At 34.0% G+C, this 21,469-nt stretch overlaps 2 protein-coding genes across 4 annotated transcripts in view; both read left to right on the top strand.

Annotated features, from left to right (window-relative positions):
* The window catches only part of LOC108726879 (neuronal calcium sensor 2), a 72,073-nt gene extending 66,330 nt beyond the window's left edge, over positions 1-5,743 (top strand). For both annotated transcript variants that reach the window (XM_018454697.1, XM_018454696.1), the window contains exon 5: positions 5,557-5,743. In XM_018454697.1, the coding sequence (XP_018310199.1) occupies positions 5,557-5,733 (177 nt within the window). In that variant the 3' untranslated portion in view covers positions 5,734-5,743. The remainder of the gene's footprint in view (positions 1-5,556) is intronic.
* Positions 1-21,469, top strand: part of Nca (neurocalcin homolog) — a 210,059-nt gene that overhangs the window by 181,308 nt on the left and 7,282 nt on the right. Inside the window, exon 1 of one of the 2 annotated variants that reach the window (XM_018454694.1) lies at positions 8,727-8,767. The exons of the other annotated variant lie outside the window; for it this stretch is intronic. The gene's annotated coding sequence lies outside the window, so the exon portion shown is untranslated. Of the gene's footprint in view, positions 1-8,726; positions 8,768-21,469 lie in introns of those variants that run through there. 2 annotated transcript variants of the gene reach the window in all.

Below are 21,469 nucleotides of genomic sequence, written 5' to 3'. Positions count from 1 at the left end.
CCTTGGTGCTGTTTTTTTTTTTTTTTTTTTTATAGCACATTGAGTGGCGTGTGCAGCGAATACCGACGCGCTAATATTTCATGAACTCTCTTCGCGAGAGAACGGATGTCGATGTAACCACGCAGCTATTCCACTCGACAGCCATGCCTTTCTCAGGAAACCAGAAGCGAGGCTTCGTTAAATACAGCTGTCGTGTCTCATTTTTAAATAAGTAATTAAAGTTTCTGTGCCGCTCGGTGTAGCGGCAGTGGGCAGTAACCGAGACGAATGGAAACTTTGTAACGTGCAACCTATTGCATAATAAATTTCCGCGAAATTGCTAGGTCACACTCTCCGCATGCGTGGAGCAAAAGCACGCTTTAATTTTTAAATAGCAGCATGGTTTTCATTAAATTTTAACATTTATTTTGCATTAACGTATTTGCATTAATGTATTGCAATAATTCTGCAATATATTTTGCAATAATAATTATAAGCAGTATAAAATTACAGTTAAAATGTTTAAATTTAATATTGTGAAAGTTATAATTTTATCTTACACAATCATGTCTTTATATGAGAAAAATATGTCACTTTTTACAGTAAAATTTTAATCAAACCTAAAATTATGGCATAAAACAAAAGGAGTCGTTATTGTCAAAAGTCTAGAGGTGTTCTAAAGATGCAAGATGAACTAATAATATTTTAAATTTCCCGGGGATATATTTTAGGGGAAACTTAAGATTATTGCGCGGAATAAAACCTGAAAATTAGGACACAAAGATAGAATCACGCTTGAGAAGCTAATTATCACATTATATTCAGGTATAAATCCGAGTGAATAGGCAAACGCGCTTGTATACTAACAGCGTGGAAAATCATGATAAAAATGCGGCGATAATGTTACGCTTTATAAAAGTATTATTATATTATAAATTTTAACGCAGCTTTTTATATTATTTTGTTTTTTTTTAAATCTATTCTTATACGAAAAAAATATATACGTTAAAATGCCTTCCGTTCTGCGATAATGTAATTATAATTAGCATATTTATACGCAATGGAATGCGAAATAGAATATTTAGCAAAAGTAGGATGATTGAAACGTAATAATACCGATCTTACGTCAATAAATAAAAATAAGATTTGTTTGATTATTGGAATAAATTATTGAAATAATTGATACTTTATATTTTATGTCGATATATCATCCATTTAATTACTTAGCGAATTTCTATAATATAATGAAATTTAATTAATATTAAAATGATATAAATATTAATATTATACATACAAATATTAAATATTAATATTTTAACTTGTTTAAAGATTTTTAAGATTATGTCACATCAATCCCTTGAAAATTATGGAAATAAAATACCTTAGGTATATATAATTTTTATAAAATTGTATAGTACATCACATATAAAAATCTGTTTATTCTTAATAAAAAGCTGATTACTTGTCATCATAAAAATGATCATTTCTTTAAATTTAAATGGAGAAAATTATTTTGAAGAAGATTAAAATAGATTTTAATTATCGGTAAAAAATTTTGCCGGAAAAAGAAGTTTTATTCTTTGCACTTTGTGATACGTTATCGCTTTCGTTAAAAAACTCATTGAGCCGCCTGGTCGCATCCGTTAGGATACTCATCTCTACACTATTAGAAGTTCGGAACTACCGCGACTTCCACGGAAATTCCGGCAACCGGGGCTTTCCGCGCTCAATGAAAATTAACAATGGAATGTTTGGTGAAACTCTGTGCATCCTTGTTTAGCATTTAACCCGTGAACTACAACCGCTGTAACTCATTTGACCCTACATTTCATTGTCGATACTCCGAGTATCCTAACAGTGGTTGTTGGAAATATCTCCACAAGCAAATGTTTCATTGTTTCAAAAATGTTTTTGAAGTCAATATTTATACAGAGTAATCCAGCAAGAAATGATCAATTTACTACCATTTCTCTTGTGGTGGCTTTAGAAGTGGATTTTAGACCGATTGTCTAGCTTTAGAAGCTGGACAATTGTTATTTAAACCAATTATTACAAAATGATGTATCATTATACTATATTACTTATTGTTCGAACATATTATGAAAACAAGCAATTGTGGCTATAATGAAAGGAATAGCGTGTAATTTTTGTCCAATATAATTCACTTCTAAATAGTAAATGGGACAATTCAAAATTTAATAGCAAAATAACAGCTAATTCAAGGCTACTGAGAGTCAGCGCACGAGGGGGTGCGCAATTGTTATAATATAAAATATAAGTTGATTACTCCATTGATGTCCTGGTGTCTTCCTTAATAGCAAAATTCAAAGAAAGTAGCTCTGTCATATTAAGTGATGAATATGATTTTCTTCAAAAAGCTACCACTACAACTACAATATTCTCCAATAATCAATTAATGAGTTCTTAAGTTAATTAAATTTTGTAAGCATGAAGCTACAGATCTTTGATCAAAATTCGATGTAATTGAGAAACTCAGTTGTACACGATGTTTGATAGAAACGTTCTACAACCATTGTTGTATTCATCCACTCGAACGTCGTTTTCATTTGAACGTCGTTCATGATGACGTATAAGAAATTTGTTTATTACACATAAGAACCACTTTTGAGAATTTTACTATTAAATTTTGAATTGTCTATTTAGTAGGTGGATTATATCGATTAAAAACTACACGCAATTTTCTTTCAATATTCTCTTGTCTAAATTTTAATCAATTAAATCTGATCATTTTTATGATGATAAATGAAATTCAACAGAAAAAGAAAAAAGTTTGAGCGTTATATTAAAATACTGATATTTGCATATTAAAATACTGATATTTGCACGTTAGTTTGAATACCATATACATTAAAAAATAAAATTAGATAGGTTAGAAGATTCCATGTTTCAGTGATTTAATTAACTGATTACCAATAGTTCCGTATATAATCGCTAAATATAGAAAAATAGAATTTTTTATGTGAAAGTAATACAGCAACACACTCGTAGTAAGTAATTATTATAATTATTATATATTAATATCATAATTTACATAGTAGTCATTGTTATACATGTTACATTTGAAATTTACGTTACAATGTAATTCATATTTGAATGTTTTTTTCTATAAGATGGTTCTGCGTGTATAGTTTGAAGATTGATTAATTTTTTTCGATAAGTATGTATCATGTAGGCAAAACTAAGAGGATTAATTTTGTTTAAATAATTCTGTTTTATCGATGGGTCTACCAATTTGCGATAAAATTAATCTGCTTTATCTCGCGTCTAACTGCTGGGTGAGAAAATAATAAATTTCGCGCATTTATCTCTGTCCAAGCGATTTACAGTGGGGACTAATCGGAAAAAGTATGAAAAGAGATCTAAATAAAGAATCACTGGTGCGCTTTAGTGGCTCTCAAAAAAAGTATCTATGCAATAAATTATATTTTCGGAGCAACATGATTTATCACTCAGTCGAGATTTGCTCAACTATAAACACCGCATGCATAAGAAAAATAATAATACGTTTTGAACTTATCAATTTTTCGATGAACACTGCAAATGCATTATGTATTTCATGATAATAAAATTGCAGGATGCAATGAGTAAAAAGAATTTTTTATTTTTTTGCGCTGCTAAAGATAATTTTACAGCCAACTTTAATAATAATAGGATAAACTCATTTGGTAATTTTTTTATAAGATAATTATATGACTTAAAATAAATAATATTTTAAAAACTGATTTTATATGAAATTAACTACACAAAGTGAATAAATTAAAAGTTATATACATACAAAATTGTTGTACAATATATTCCTAAGTTTTGCTAGAGGTACGTAATTTTTAAATTTTAAATCTTTATTCGTAAATTTTTATTAAAAAGTATATTTTTTGTTATGTAAAGGTATTGTTAAAGTAATTAATAGGATGGAATTTTTATAGTTTAGTAGTTTATGTACGTAGAACGAAAACTCATCGGCGGTCGCCATTGAATGCTCATTAATCAGGTACCGTTTTTGTATGCCTCGGTAACCTTCCATCTTGATGGATTTAGAACGGACTCTCGTTTGAAAAAAACGTGACACCAAGGTTGTGTTCGTGGTTTTCATGATTTACGACTTTATTGCGTTTGTAATGCTTGTATAAATCTACACTTCTGCTCTATCTATCTTCGCATACTATCTTTCTTAAGAAAAATAGTATTTTTAACAAGGAACAAACATATAAACGTATCGATTTAAAAAAATGTTACTATATTTTTTTTATGCGTTGGAAATATGTAATATCCGCTGAAATATGTATGTTTCATCTTATTGAGCTTTGATGAAGGATATGATGCATATACGTTATATATTGTGATATAATTAAATACGATATAGAGTTTCTGTTTAATGAAAATTACGTATACACGACGTTACACGACGCACACGCATGTGCATTAATCTTGCTTAATTCACCATTTTTCTGTGAACTAGCGAAATGTACTAATATTTTTAATTTATAAAAAGACGCTATAATAGAGGTTTGGTGTATAGTTCGAATTTGAATCGAATCGAATTGAATTATAATAGACTTGAGAAATTCGAAATCGAATAATTTTGAATTATCGATGGTTTAATTTTGAATAAATTACCTATTTTATTTTCTTCATTTATGCATATCTTTTTTATATCACTTGTACGACCAATCTTTGTGTCAGGAGGTACCAATTCTTGTAGATGTGCGTGCAGTTATGTATCATCGTGTATCATCGATTACCATTGGATTCCATTGGCTGCGTTGAAAAGACAAAGCCGCTTATAATTCTTTATTACGATTGATTTATACATTTAGATCCAGTAAAGAACTAAAAGCAAAAACTAATTATATTAATGAATCATTGAGATGAACGGCTGACTTCTGAATACAACCTATTACAATAATGTCAGAAATAAGATATTTATTTTTTTATTAGAAGACATCTTTTTAATACACTTTTGTCATATTGGTTACTTTTTGATATTACTTGTGAATTAAAAATGATTATTTTTTCGTTTATTTAATAAAAAATCTAATATTATTGAAAATACTTTATTATTTTTAAATTAGTTTTTAATGTAAATCCGGAAAAATTTGATTTAAATTCAATTTGCTTTTGAATCAAAAAGATTCGATGTAAGAGTCGATTCGACGTAAAAATTTCAAATTCGATTCGTTTTCGAACATGTTATCAAAGAATTTGTTTCGATTCGATTCGACCTCACAAATGCTTGATTGCACATCTCTACTATATATATAAATCTACTTTATTATATTAAACTTTGAGATCTTTTACGAATCGTTACGAACATCAATTGGAAATGTATCAGTGCTTTGGAACGAGAATGATTTTATGAAACGAAAAGAAAGAACATTTCCTCTTTCATCGGAAAACGATGTCGTTTTCAATGTTCCAAGGTATTGATGCAAAACTATCCTTTGTATCGAATATGCCAAATAGACTGGTTTTCCAAACGTGTGACGAGTGGGTGATGCATTGATTCTACGTGAGCCTGAATACAACGTGGAGAAACAAAGTGTTATGTTCTGTTTTCAGGCGATATACGACATGCTCGGCGCATGTTCGAGCAATAGGCCGGCAGACAGCGCGGAGGAAAGAGCGAAGAACATATTCGCGAAGATGGACGAGAACAACGATGGGCAGCTGACGCAGGAAGAATTCCTGAAGGGTTGCCTCCAGGACGAGGAGCTATCGAAGATGCTCGCTCCTTAATCCCGACGTCGCCGCATTTCCGCACGAGCCGTCGACGCGCAATCGTAAAGGACACCACGCCCCACACCGACTCCCTCACAGAATTCGACGGAAACGTCAAAACGCCGGCAACAATAAGGCCACCACCGAAACGGACACTCGCGAACACATACGCATCATTTACACGCGACACGTATCAACGACAATTTCCTATTAACTATGACATATGCTATTATTGTGACGGTTCGATAACGAGGCCGTCGCTCGTGTCCGACGGAGAGGGCACGAGCCATGATAACGGACGACGATCGAGGATGATAGATAAACGAAGAGGAACAGCGATTCAAATCGAATCACTGTCGATCCTCGTGGGAACAAGACTTGAAAGAGGAAAAATTTCACGAGAGATGATCACAATGGCACACCGCTTGCCCAAATATTCGCACGGTTGACTGCAGGACAGCAACAACGGTGATGTGTAAATGATCCTAGGAACATCTCGTGAATATGAGAAACAAAGAGTGTGACATCATCGTTAACGACGACGAGGGATCTAATTAGCTTGTGGAAATCCTCATCCGTTTCGCGAACTCGCCACATCGACAACCGCACGGCGGATTCCGCCTCACCGAATTCGTTATCCGAATTCAGGAATGTCCTCGGAGTGCGGTGATAGAATTAACGCGACATAAATGAGCTTTATGTTCTCACCGAGGAAGGTGACAATGTCGGTCGTTGAGGCCGCGGAGTGGCTCTTAAAACTCGCGCTCGCACCGACGATTCTGCTTAACTGGTCCCGGACAAACGATTCGCTATCTCTTTCCGGATTATGGTCCCGTCTAGTAACAGAGAAGACCAGAAACCTCATGATCCTCTGATGCGCTTTAGGGGTTGTAGAGATTTTGCACATAGCTTCGTACAATTTTGCTTGTCGCAAACACGATAATTTCATTCTGGATTTTGTAATAATTTCCAGAAGTTTCGTCTTACTAAAAAAAAACTGCTATTTTTTTGTGAAAAATTTTGCTTCATTATAATATAAAATTATTCAAGCCATCATAAATTTTTTTACAAACCGCTTGATTATTACAAATACTTGATCTAAAATATCTATAAAAGCACATATTTGTATGCATAAAAATTACAAATAATCTTAAATATAAATAAGATCTTAAATTATATAATTTTGAAACTGTAATTACGATTAGTTCGATCTGATTCGAGTCTGTCAATCTTTTTAATTTGAATCTTTGCACAGATCGCTTTTTCTAATTCCCTGTAAGTACGTTAGAACAGCTCAAAGCCGACTGTGATTTCAATCTCGTGTAAACTACTTGTTTATCACTGTTAGTCTTCACTCCACTCCATTACTCATTCTGTAAGACTCGCTTGATTAGATTATGCCGTAGGAGCTACAAGGTTGACTTGTAATCCTAATTATACAGAAATTCTAAATAAGATAGGAAATTTATGTTGCATCAGAGGATTACAATTGGGATTACGACTGATTGAAGTCGGCGCAATTGGCCTGAAATTGTGATGTTATCGTAAACGCGAATGGAATTTCAGTGGAATTTTGCCGAGGGTGAAAGCAAAGATATTCATACGAGCAAGCCTCGTACAGAATTAAACAATTGCGAGAAACTTATACGCGTAAGATGCACGAGAGACGCATGCCACGAGCAATCACGGTATGCGTCCTCCTTTTTTCTCGGACCTGCATTGATCGATCGATGCAGGTCGTATCCAAGATCGGCGTTGCGAGGGGGCGATGCCGGCCGCCGTCCGTGATACGACGGTGTTACGCGCCCGCGCGAGGTGCTAACACAACGAATTGCGAATTACGAGGTAATGTCGATTAGATAGGGGGAATAATATCGCTTAGGGGTGACACAACGTTAATTTTATATTGGCACACCGCGGGAAAGCATTGCATCGTCGACCAGCACGCGTGTCATCCCTCCGCTGAGAAATCGATACGTACCTCGCATACGACGTTATTACGGCGTGCAGCGGATGCGGAGAGTAGCACCTGCAATACGGGTCGTATGTACATATTATCGTGTTCGCCAGAGATCCACCGGATGTCCGTCGCGCTCGTGGATTAAGGGAACGGTGGAGAGAAACCGTGTGGGAGGCGATAAAAGCGGATATTAATTTCCGGATAGCCGAAATTTCTGCTCGAAACTCCGCGAGTCGCTTCACAAATCTCTGTATCCGCGCTTTCTTTTTTCATTATTTTCTCGCTATTTCCTTGGATATAGGTGTAACTAAATCTTCAACATGTATCTTGACTGCCGCGAGGAATTCATATAGAGGAGTTTCGATGACAATGATCATCGACATATAATTGTTACAATATAAAAATAACAAAGTCTAGATATTTGAATGTCAGTCAGGTTTAATCTGATCCTAATTTATTTGTCCTCTTTGGAATAAGAATAAGAGAAGGACAAAAAGTAAATTAAACTATAGCTGAAGAATTAACCGATGAAATCGACCAAACCTCTTCTAATTACGTCTGGTGCATTAATTTACTTTTATTGAGATTTGCGACGGTCGTTATTTCGATCATTATTACGCGGGACGTCATCAGCCTTTTTTTTTGTCACGTTGCAATTATACGGTGTAGAAAAAGAATGAACCATTAATTCCATTCATCATTCTAATCGATACAAAGAGAATCGACCTCGTAACTGCATAACGATCGTTTTAATCCGTTCGACAGCGTGCTCGTCGGCGTTTCGACATTTTCCATTACGAAGGCTTCGTGTCTTCTCTTTTTTTCCTATTTTCTTTCTCATATCCTGCACGTAGCATACGCCGAGATACATGTACCCGCGAGGAACACAATGTGCACCGAGGTCAATGTACTTTGCGTGCATATATTTTAATTTAAGATTTATGAATAAGCGTCACACGTGCTACGGATACGCAACATCAAACGTGACGTTCTTCGCATGGCAGATAATTTGAGAAGTTTGTGGCACGTGCGAAAACGGATGAATTGGTCATTTCCTGTCGAGAATCCTGTACCTTGCGTCGAGTCGGTGAGGTAAGTCGTCACCATATATTATTTTGACCCGAATGTGAAAATTCTTGATGCTTTAAATACGTTTCGAACATTATTTACGAGCAGTCTCTTCTTATCGAAATCAATGAAAAAGATTTTTAAGGAAAGTTGAAACTAAAATATTCTGTATTTTATCGAATGGTTCTTTCGTTCTTTAATGATGTTCTAAAAGCTTTCACGAATCCATCTTGAGATGCCTTACCATAATGCAGCAGAATTACCGACGTACGCTGTATATATTTCGGCATGATCGGTTCCAAATGGCAGAAACGATCATTAAGCCCGTAGTACACCCATTGTGTCTTGTTCTTGATTTATCCTTTCGTATGTGCTGCTGTGAATGCTTCACTGCACGCTGATATCATATACGTTACAGATTGCACCGTAATTGTTTGGTTATCTGTTTCCGATAATTCCGCAATATTTCTCGCGGTTTGCGCTGTAATTTGCAGCATTTGAGTTTTTATTTTTACTACAATAACTAATCCTATCGCGCACAGAGACTAGAGAAATTAAAAATCTTTCAGCTTTTAATATCTCTTTATATAGATGAAACAACTGAAAGTTATTTATATCTATCTTGAGTTACGTGTTCAATAATGAGTAATAAAAGTGTTCATATCCATGCTTGAAAGAAGATATATACGTTCAAAAGTTTGTTTTATTTTAAAGAGAAATTAATCTTGGAAACAAATTAGCGAAGTACCGATAAATAGAAGTAGATTGAAGTTCGTACCTAAAACGATACAGATCTTCGTGTTCAACTTAAATTAATCAGCCATATTCCCTGGGCCATTCCAAAATACACATGCTGTAACTTACAAGCTGGTATCGGGAACCGACCTCGACACGTACGTGTGCCGCGGGCTTTAAAGAGAATCGATCAGACAACCGCGCATAATAAGAGGCAAGTGTCAGCTTGAAGAAGGCCAACGATAATTTTTGCACAACGCGGTTAACTTTTTCTACGGTGTAGCATCGCGCGTAACACGAGAAATTCCCACGCAATACAACTTAGTTGCGCTTGGAATACATTGTGATCCGCGCGGATTCCTGGTGGCTAGAGTAAAAAATACGTTGCACTTATATATTCGCAGGCTTTTCGCAAACGAGTCTCTTCTAATCGGTCGATTGAACGTATGCTACGCAAACGGATGAATGCAATAGGTAATGACTCGAATGAAAATTAGTTTTTGGTCTCTACGTGAAGAAGCTATAATTATTAGACATTAATAAGTAGTAAGAATTATAAAAAGTTTCGAGATAACACAGAAGTGTAAGCGATCTAGCAGCCGATGATAGGAAAAATGTATTCTGAAATCAAAACGTGCATCGTGTATCTCAATTCTCGTTGTGAATTATAAATTATTACGTTGGAATAACTGTAATCGTTCGGTGAATAATTCCTTTATTCTTCTAATAATTTTATCGGAACGTTTTAAAGACCGTAGTTTAATACTGTGTTTGAGTATATTAGAATTAATATTAGAGCTAATTATTTTTTAACGTAATAATTTATGACTTGCACGTGAAGCTGATTCGGATTTGTTCAGAAAATAGGTATGAATCCGATTTATTAATGCAATTAGCATCCGAGAAACAATATTCTCTGTGCAATTGTTAGGTCACTCTGTATATTTGTATATTATCGTAAGATGAATCAAATTCATTAATAATCATTGTGAAAATAATATCGAATTAATATAGTCGTGAACACCGATATATTGAATGTTGGATATAAAATAAAATAAGAGACTCGCGGCGCGAGTAAAGTTGTAAAACGTAATTGTACAAACAATTGTTTCCTGTCGATAAAGAATATTATTAAAATCAGTCAATGCGCGCGGATGGGAGAAAAAGGGAGAAGGATGGGAGAAAAAGCGGATGAAGGAGCTTTTAATTAAAATTTCTATTCATCCTTCAGTGTCATTGGCCTGCAGTTATTAAAACGAGTAAAAGAAAACCAGAAGTCTGTAATCTCAATCAACAAAGTGGACGAATGTCGTTGTTAAAAATTTGCATCGCAACGCGTAGATTACAGCGTGCTTGTGATATCGATTCGAATTAGATCCGTTTAATTGAAATGAATTCTACTGTAATTCTTAGATGAACGGAGTATATTTGAGAATCCTGGGTATTTACAGGTTTCATAAAGAATAACGCAGGAACTTTAGCGATCTACGTAGAATTATAATAAACGTTTTCAAGATAGCATTACAGATTGCATGTCTTACAGAGATCTATTATAATTAAACGATCGATAACTTTAATAGAGTGAAATCTCCTTGGCAAGTTTGCATAAAAACATTACAATTACGATCTAGGAGAGTTTTATTTTACGAATTGGCAAGATATGCTCGTTAAAATTGTAGAATGCCGAAAGGCATCTAAACTCTACTCTGTATTTTCTAAACACGGCATGTTCTTTCGTGCTCTCGATATAGCGATCTTTTATAAAGCTAGCATTTTCTATTTGTAAACTATCAGAGTACTCTTTTAATTATTAAAAATTATAAATCCCGAATGAAAAGACTCAAGTACTTTGGGAACTTGTCAAGAATGCGACGTAAACGTTCAATGATTTAGAAATTCTTAAACTGTTATACGTGTGCCATTGCAATATACTATTCGTTGTGTAGTTATTCAGTGGATAGTTTATAAATGCAGTTAATAAGAGAAAAATTTGAATAACAAGAGAATTAACGGATGGTATCGACCTTAATTGGTGGGCAAACTTGATGAATTCGCCAATCGCAAATGGTGGTATTAAAATTAATTTATGATACCAAAATTAATTACTCGTATTAAGATTAATCGATAGAACCAATCAATTAGGCTCGTACCTATATTAGTAGATGGTATCAATTTTCGTCAATGGTACTAATGTAGCATGAAAATTAATTGATAGTGCCGAATTTGATCAGAATCTGTCGGCTTTACAGTCTACTTTTAACTTGCGGGAAACGGTGCGCTGAAGGAGAGGCCTCGCCTCCTTTTTGTATTAACGAAGAACAACGATAAGCGGACCACAATGTGTTATTGGCACGTCGTTCTAATGTAAAAATCGCGTTGCGAAACAGAGACCGTTTCGCGAAAGCACGCGAAAACCGTATCCTTTCCTTATAGCGAATTCGATTGGACGCACTCAGTGCGCACTGTGCACATTAAAGCCATCGTACACAACTTGACGTAAAAATGTGTTTAATATAAATATAAAAATGGATTAAACTATGAAATTCTCAATACACTTTATTGTGCTATTAAATAAAATCTGTATTTTATAATTTGAAATATTTGCATTTTACTTTTACACAGAAAATCAACGTACAATGGCTTTAATATGCACTAGTGTGTCCAATCGAATTCGCTGGTACTTTCTTGTAGCGGAGCATATAAATAAGATCTCGTGTATGATGGATAATTCACATTTCCGTACATCAAGCCTGAAACTGATCGCAATAATCGTCGTTAGGGTCCCTAACTTAGGGAAGATACATCCACTCACTCTAATGTAATGATAGACTAGCGTCTACTAGTGACAGCATTCGACCAATTGTGTGTTTTTATTAGAACGATACGCTTTTCGATACGTGGTCGGGTTCTCTCCTATTTTCTCTCTGCGCTCCACATCGTAATTCTCCTCGAAATATCGTTGAAACATCGCATCTGTCGACTCGATCGATTTCGTGCGCAGTTTCCCTTCGTGCATAAATCATGTAGATACAAATTAGAAACGTATCGCTTTATAGGACGAGGAACAGAATGTCGTAAACTTTATCGCGTTGTGAGTGACTTCGCTAGAGATTTTGTAGACGAGATCGGTTAATCTAGTCGATTTTATGTGACAAAGAGTGTTTTCGCTCGTTATTTACACGTGGTACTAATGCGCGAAATTGCATCGAGGTCGTGATGATTCGTGGCAATTGTTGTTTGAAAGAAAAATTGATCGACTCGCGGAACGAATAGATCGGAGAATGTCTCTGCGCCGTCGAAATAAGTAAAAACACGCGCTCATATATATTTATACTAGGCTAGGTACATATCATTGGCTCCTTCCATGACGCGTGAGAGGCAGAAGGTTCTCTAGCTTCACGATTTTACTCTCTATGTGCTTCAATCGCAACTACCACGATTAAGTCAATTTTAAACGAAGAAAAAGATAAGATCTATCCGTTAATATGATATTTCGAAATATATATATATATAAACGTATATAATTATATATAATGTATATAAATATATATAACGTGTTATAAATAATATTAATATATTATACGTATATTCTATGTGTATAGCGAATCTGTACCAGTTCGTAAAAGCGGTCTTGTCCGCTGGCGACAAAATCAATCGCGCGGGAGGGAGGACGAGATTTTCTCAGTGGACAACAGCTCTATTCTTTTTAGCTAAACTTCTTGCATCGTTCATTTTTCTCTTTTTTTTTTCTTCAACGTTAGAGTGAAAAAGAGGAAAAAGGAATCGTGCAAGAAGTTCAGCTGAAAAGAAAAGACTTAACTACTTCTGGATATGTCATTTGTTTCACGAATATTAATGGTATCTCAAAATTGCAAAGTAGTCTCAAGATAAATTAAAGATTTTGCATATAGATAACGAAACTGTGTTCAATCTTACTTCAAAATTTGATAAAATTTTTAAGTTAAAATATTGACATGTAAATATTTCTGAAAAAATATTATGTCGTCGAATTCTTTAACTGAAAGAAGTGACAGGGGAGAGACTGATTATTCGAAAATGCATTTTGAAATGCATTTGCGCGAAATCGCCAATGTATAAGACCCAAGGTAGACGCATTCGCACAGTCGTTGATTTAAGGTTCGTCTACATAGAAGTCGTAGACAACCGTAGGGTCTCATCGTAAAAAATTGATTAATCTTAGTCGAGTATTCTCTTTATATTTGATTGTGATTGGTCAGTTTCCTACAACTTAAGACTCCACGACCGTCTAAGACTTCTATATAGACGAGCTTTTACATAACAATATGTACTCGCGTTCTAATCGCTAATCGCTAAACCGAAATTCGGTTCGTAAATACACGATTTTTCAGGTAGACTGGGAGGGGGGGATAATGCGGGGAACCGAACATTGCAACTCTCTCCTCTCGAATAGAAAGTGCAGCATTGACAATCGACATAATAAGTTCCCTTTTACGAAAGAGTCACCGTACGTAGACGAAAGAATTTTATAAAGCTTAAAAACGGACCTAAAGTGCATTACATTATTAGAGGAGCCGTCGTTTGCGTCTCGATTGTCGCCCCCTTCGACATATATGCGCGTATGCGTACGTGTGTGTATATGTGTGTGTATGTACATATGTGTGCGTGCCAGTGACTCCTCACGCAAAATCACCACTCCGTTAGCACATACCTACACGCAATAGAAATATAACATGCACATAAATATGCACGCACGCAAGCGATCGTGCACGAATATGCGCGTCCAGAACTCAATTTCCGTCGTATCACATTAATGACGTTTCTACTAGCGGGCTGTTCATGTTTAAATCACGAGCTCTAAAATCGAGCACCAATTTTAAATATCGACTCTCCTCCGTCTCTCCTTATTGAGATCCACTTTTCTATAGATCATCACGCGCGCAACGCAGATCTTTTGTAGGGATACACATTATCACGGGATCAATCGAGATAACTGTGACGTCGATGTCACATTAAATAAATGTTTTCCGATGAACGGTAATTGATGATTACCGATTAAATGATTTTATATTTCTGTTAATCTTTAGAGGACGGGGTCTATTTTTTAAATCTTTACAGGTTTTCGGAGATTTGTTATAACTTATTGTATCTTTGCTTCAAAATATGACATCGTTTCAGCGCCATTAGTAACTTTCCCGTTCTCTGTAAAGGTTAAACAATCGCCTACTTTGGTCATCGCTGAATTCATCACTTTTGTCCTGACTGATCCCGACTCGCCGCGAAATGACGAAGATAAAGTCAATTTCAGATTAATGAGAACGCGATAATAACGTAACGAGGAACCGAGAACTTATACTAATCGATTCGAGCCACTGTTCTTATAGTCCATGCGATTTTATATTTTTCTACACCTTCCACTCCTTTTAATTTACTCCTATACACATCGGCATGTATGATCTCTCGAAACTCTCTGCTCGATTTCTCTCATCGCATGTTGCCTTTCCGTCGGCGCTTCTCGCGAAACGCGTTTAAATTAGTAATCTAAGTAATAAACTTTATTAAAACATATTATTTTGCCGCACGACTAAACTCTTACATAACCGGAATACCCTTCGAATAACATTTTCTCAGGACGATTGTAAACTCCGCTTACAATTTTGCCGATTCGTCAGTTGGCGGAAATATTTCATTATTTCATTTCGTATTTAACAGACGTTTTGCCAACAACGATGGAAATGAAATTCACTCATTAAACATCTCAAGTTCCTAACAGTTTAGATAACTGAATTATCCAGTAAGCAGTATCTCTTCTCAGAAGATTAGACTGGTTAAGTTATTTAAACTATCTGAGAAGAGTTATGCTGCTTGTTGTGTAATTTCATTATCGACATCCGATTCTAATGACATTGCGTCACGTATTCTTCTTCAATGTCGCTCATTTAATTGGGAAAACTTCGAATTTGATTTTGCATTTTCGAACGAGGAACACAGCGGACGAAAATTGCTGCTTTCCCTGCATTTTATATATTTTTCGCATTTTTATATCTCGAGTTCCGAATTTTATACAGTAAAAAAGATTCTCTTGCTGAATGACATGATTAGAGAATTTCGCTCAGTACAAGATAGGTATAAGGGTGTTCTGGTCCCCGCGACAGCTAAGTGCGATTTCGCATTGACCGATAAATTTAATCTCCAGGGAAACATCGACGCCGATTCGATACGTCGATGCCGATTTGGTCTATTGAAGGATCAATCTCGGTCGTAACAGGTCCTTCCTCGCCACGGTAGCTACGTATCTCAATTCGCTTGCTTGTAATATCGATGAGTTAGCTCTACGCTGCAATTTCCGCAGTTTGACCTTACTCGACAGAAACGTACTTCGCTCGTAACCCTCCACCCTGATTAAGTACGTCACAGTATCATTTATTCTGATAACAACTTGCGGACGCCTTAAATCAGTGGTTTCCAGCCTTTTTGTTACGTATATCTCTTGCTCACTAATGTATATCTCAATTATATCCACAAATGCCGTAATTACATTTATTTTTGAAGAAATATTTATGTAACAATTATATCTCACCATGTTTAACTTTGACATTTAATTTTTTAATTAAAAAAAAATAACTTTATTATCTAATTATTTTATTATCTAATTATTTTTACTTGATTCTAATAACAAAAAGTAAACAGAATTTGGTTTTGTATAATAATGTATAATAAATTGTTGCTGTAAAATGTTTCAATCTGGTTTTGTAACAAATAATTTCAAGTTCTGTTGCAATTATACTTGGGTTTAGAATTAATTGAGGTCTAGTGGAACATACTACCTTACCTATTAACTTCCCAATAACCGCAATCCCAGTAATGCAATTATATAAACTGGATTTTGCAGATTGTCGATGTTTGAAATTATTTCCGCCTTGTAAGAGGAATTCTTTATGCGACATATCTTTCTCTCGAGTGTGTGCTTTTTAATTTCGCGATGAGGACGTATTTCGTCCGTATAAAAATAGGTCTTCAAGATAAAAAAATTATTTTAAAAACGAGTAATGTATCTGCATGTGCGTGATGTGCATTATAAACTACAAACTCCATTTTTCTGAGTTTAAAAAAATACGAGATCATTCTTGCGAGTATGCCTCCAATTTCTATTACGACGTTAGTTTTTATCAATGATAAATAAAAAATCGAACAACATCGCAATTGTGTATGCGTATTCGGATACACTTTTAATTACTACCACGCAGAAGTTAATCCTTTCCTCGAAAATTGCTGTCTCGCGTTTAGCTATCGTCGATCGAAAGAAGATTAATTTAGGATACGTTCGCGTTTATCGCATAATGTAGCGTAATTACTGTGTTATTCTGACGTCACTCTTGTTGCATTGAATATTCATCTGATGTAGCTTAGGACTGAACGGTAATCCTGAGAGAGGCACGTCTCGTGATGTCCGGAGCTTACCCGTGAAGGAGGTATTCGCGCGTTCCGGTATCATGCCTCTTGCCTCGGAGCTTTACACGCTCGTACAGAATTAACCTTTGAAAGGACTAAGTCAATAGTTCATGCAAGATTATCGTCGCTGTCTCATTAACGGAAAGTATTTTGTACATATATATAAATATAAATATATATATATATAATGTCTAGTTTAACTGGTATAGCTTCATCGCCAAATGTAATCAAACCGTGTCTATTAAGAACGATAATGTACCGATAAACGTTTTTTATTAGTAAACTTTATTATAAGACGATATATACGCGGATATATAACTTGGATCGCAATTTTTCCCAGTTTCTTTACACTTCGGCGTGACTTATAGCATGAACTACTTATAAACAATAAAACAATTCATTGACGATAAACTTGCTCTACGGAAGCTAGCCACTCATTTTTTTATCTTCAAATTCACACAATCCAGTCTACAGATAATTTTAAAATATATATATATATTTTATAAAAATATACGTTCTGAATTTCTCAAGCTTCTCGTTTATTAATAATTTTCTTTAGATTTATTCTTATTATATTATTATCTAAATTACATTTAATGTTTATTATCTAAATCTTTTTCGTATGATAATGATTTGCACCACGAATTGTTAATTATTTCGCAAAATAATCACTCCGTTTAAACTGCTTAATCAACGTGCATTAATTAATTATACATTTTGTGTATATGTTCACAGCTTAATTATCTATAAACGTTATGGCTGAAGGCAATCTTATTATTACAGATATGCTAAACGGATTCATAGATCAGTAAAATGATGAAAGTAATGCGCTTCAACTAACTTGATAGTCTGCAATTTGTACAAAGCAGCCTCGAATTAATTCAGAAGACGGCACAAGACGCGTAATGTAACTGTGACTCTTCGTCGGATCGCATCGCAGTAGTTTGCATTATCGTATTTCACGTTTCGAATATCCTCGCTTCGCTGAGATCATGTTCTAAACAAAAAGGGAAGCAGAGAATATTGCAAGAGAACAGTGCTGTCTGAGTACTGTTGTTAATAAGAATATAAGTAAAATGCAGTTACATCTTTAACATGTCTTATTTATATAGGGATGTTTTAAATTATATTATTATTAAAAATGTGATTCCTTGTCGCACATTTTTTAATAACAGATATTAGTGAATTTGAGAACAATTTTTTCTTACAGATAAGTCGAAACATTAATCATTTTCCTGTTAAAAACGAAAGAAGGCTCACGAAGAAAAATCACTTTATAAAGTAGAATGGAGGGAATCAATGAGCAAAATTACATTTTGCAATTATTACAATTAGATTGAGTTTAGTATAGTAGACTTTAATTATAAAAAGATATATAATGTGCTAAAGATGGAAAAGTTATGATAAACAATTAATGATCTCGACATTTTCGTTAAAAGAATATCAACCCCAAAATATCTGTTATTTACGAATGATATTTAAGAAGTTGGATATATTTATATACATCCTGTACATTCATATTTAACGTTTCAAGATTAATTTGCTTAAGTGCAAATTACGATGTACAATAATGAAATCTTTTACTTTTTTGCAAAAGATACAAAATTATTATATAATTATTTTACATAATACAGATTTTACATAAGACTAGATTATTTATTAATAGCGATTTAATTTTCTCGCACTGCAAAGTGTTCAAGATATAATTATTTTTTACACAATTTTAATTACAGCCATGACTACGTATTTTCGTTTTCCTGGATTATAGAGTCCCTCCTCCTAGAGCGCGATCTTGAGCGAAAGATTACGGGGAGAAAAATATTGGAGGAAATACTCGCTAATCTTTCTCGCCAGTGAATCTTGATCTTTTCTCTTTTACAATAATGCGGCAGAATCAACCTTAACGTGATCATAATAAGGAACACGAGGATTGAGACGCGAATCCGTGATCGATACTCTTCGAGGTATGTGTCTGATGAAGATATTCGTGAGGAATGTACTGCCGTTAATTACAATCCTTGATTCGTAAGCGCTTTAAGCATTGTGCACCACAGGTGATTTTCCCGGAACAGACCTTCCGTGAACATTTTATCATTATTTAGTAGACTCTTTAGACTATTTAGGATCAGCGCGCTCGACGTATATAAAGTACTATATATAGTTTTAAAAAAGCCGCTTTTTTCAAATTGCTGGAAAAAACCGGAAAAACTTCGGTTTTTTTCCGAAAAATTAATTTTTTGGAAAAATTGCTGTTTTTGCTATGTAAAAGACATAATAAGACATAGACTTCTAAATTCCTGTATAAAAAGACAGACTTCTAAATTCCTTTATAAAATTAATGCGATCTATGAAATTATTTTTATTAAAATTTTTTAGTTATCCTTCTATTTTCATAGTAAAATCTAATCTCATCTTCCTTTAGTACATAGCAAAGCTTAAGTAGACAGATTTTTAATTGTAGTTTGTCATACTCCGATCTAATGAACTCTTGAAGTGTCTCTTTGTAGTTTTTTTTTTTCAAATATTTTGTTATGAATTCAATTTAAATCCAAATTATTTTCTAGACCTACTATTATCATATAAATATGATGTTTGGACTCTATATTTTTAATTTACATTAATGGTGCAATAGTATATGTTTTGTATGTTTTATTGAATACATTATGCGACCTCAATCTTTTATACAATTTCAAAATTTCTATTTTCTTTACGGAAAGAACCGAGAAGCAAATGTGATAGGTTTTACGAGCACGCGTAAATTTTTCCAAAATGAATTTTTCTACCCTTGGGAAAAAAAACCGAAAAAATCCGCGGAAAAATTGTTTCTTTCCGATCCTTTAAAACTATAGTACTATATATTCATACAAGTCTTAAATTACTTAAGGAAGTCAAAACTGAGAAGAATTGAAGATTTAAAGAATTTCGTGTTGAACTTTTTTTGATTCGCAATTTTGAGAACAATGTCAAAAGTGACAAAAATCTTTGTGCTCCAACAAGATGTCAAACAAATAAATACGTCGCTTATTGCCGATCAATAGTAAAAAATACCTGAAACTTGTTTTCGTATGAGAATTAAGAAATATATATGAGGTCTCTGATAGAAAAATTCTAGAACTAGATCAAATCCATATTTGCAATCTCACAGAAGTTACTCTTGCTTCACGCAGAAAAAGAACTCGCTATCTGTGCACGCTAGCAAATATTCCACGTCGTGAAAAAGAATTATACTCTACGAGACGTATGACGAGTAACTTTAATTTTGCACCTAAAAAAACAAATTTTATAAATATAGCGTCTAAAGAAATAATTAATAATTAACGGATCCGCGTAGACATTATAAATTACTTAATCAACATTAGATATAAACGGTCTTAAATATTGTGCTTAAATATTAAAAAGGTAATATTAAATCTTTCTTTGTGGCATAAATTTTTCTCTGACGATGCAGTCTTATCTCGTTCTATGATATTTGATAGAAGAATAAACAATTACCCAATCGTCAATAAAGCAAATAAGATATTAATTATCTAATTTAATAAGCTTTAGATTTGGACTCGAAATTCTTATCGTCATATTCCAAAATTTCTAGAACATAAAATATAAATTTTGTGCTTAACGTTAACAGATATAGTAATGACACAAATTTTTATCCAGTCCGTAATAAAAATCTTAGCGATATATTGTTCTAATCTTAAGAAAAAATAACCTTGTAAAAAGTAAACTATTATAGTTTTTATTACTATGTATAACAGAAAAAATTCAAATTAATTAAGGTGTCTCTTAGTCATATCTTTTAGACGCTTATATGGCCTAGATTTTTGGGGAAAAAATTGCGATATATTTCATAGATCGACATAGAAATTAAATGTCATCGGTTATGAGAATACTTACATATTTCCGATTTTAATGAGAATGGAACTCTCTTTGATGACGTCGATTGCATCGATCGGAACTATTGATGTGCACGATATTTCTATCCTCTTGCACTTTAATGACCACAACTATCTCCTCTGATACATGCAATGTCATTGATCGCTTAGTTTGCTATTTTCGCATCATATCCAACACGCGAGATCTGGACTGCGAAGCTTCAGAAGTCGTATTTCAATGCGATATGTATCACAATGCGATAACATGTTTAAGCAAACTTTACCTTCCAATTGCATAATTTTGCGAGCAATCAAAACCAATCGTATGGGATTACTCTTGGGTATTTGAGTAACCGATCGTATACATTTTTGCCAAACGATATCCATTTTTTAGAAAAGCACTAAAAATAAATCTAATTGTAAGTCGATATTTCTATGTCACTAACTAGATATAATCTATAGCAAGTTATCTATATTATTTTACAATCTGAATTACGCAAAAGCTTACCTATCATTTAACTTTTGATGCATTGATGCTCTTATTATTATATCTTTGCTCACCCACATAGAATTAATTAACAACGTAATCGTCTGATGCTAATTATCAATCACGATTCTTTCAACACGTTCGATCGAATTAGAAAAATACAAAGATTTAGCAACCGCGTGTAAAATCATTTATTTTGAATCA

The sequence above is a fragment of the Mycetomoellerius zeteki genome, unplaced genomic scaffold (genome assembly GCF_001594055.1).
Source record: "Mycetomoellerius zeteki isolate Tzet28-1 unplaced genomic scaffold, Tzet1.0 scaffold446, whole genome shotgun sequence".
Lineage (NCBI taxonomy): Eukaryota > Metazoa > Arthropoda > Insecta > Hymenoptera > Formicidae > Mycetomoellerius > Mycetomoellerius zeteki.
This window is presented reverse-complemented; position numbering and strand designations above follow the sequence as displayed.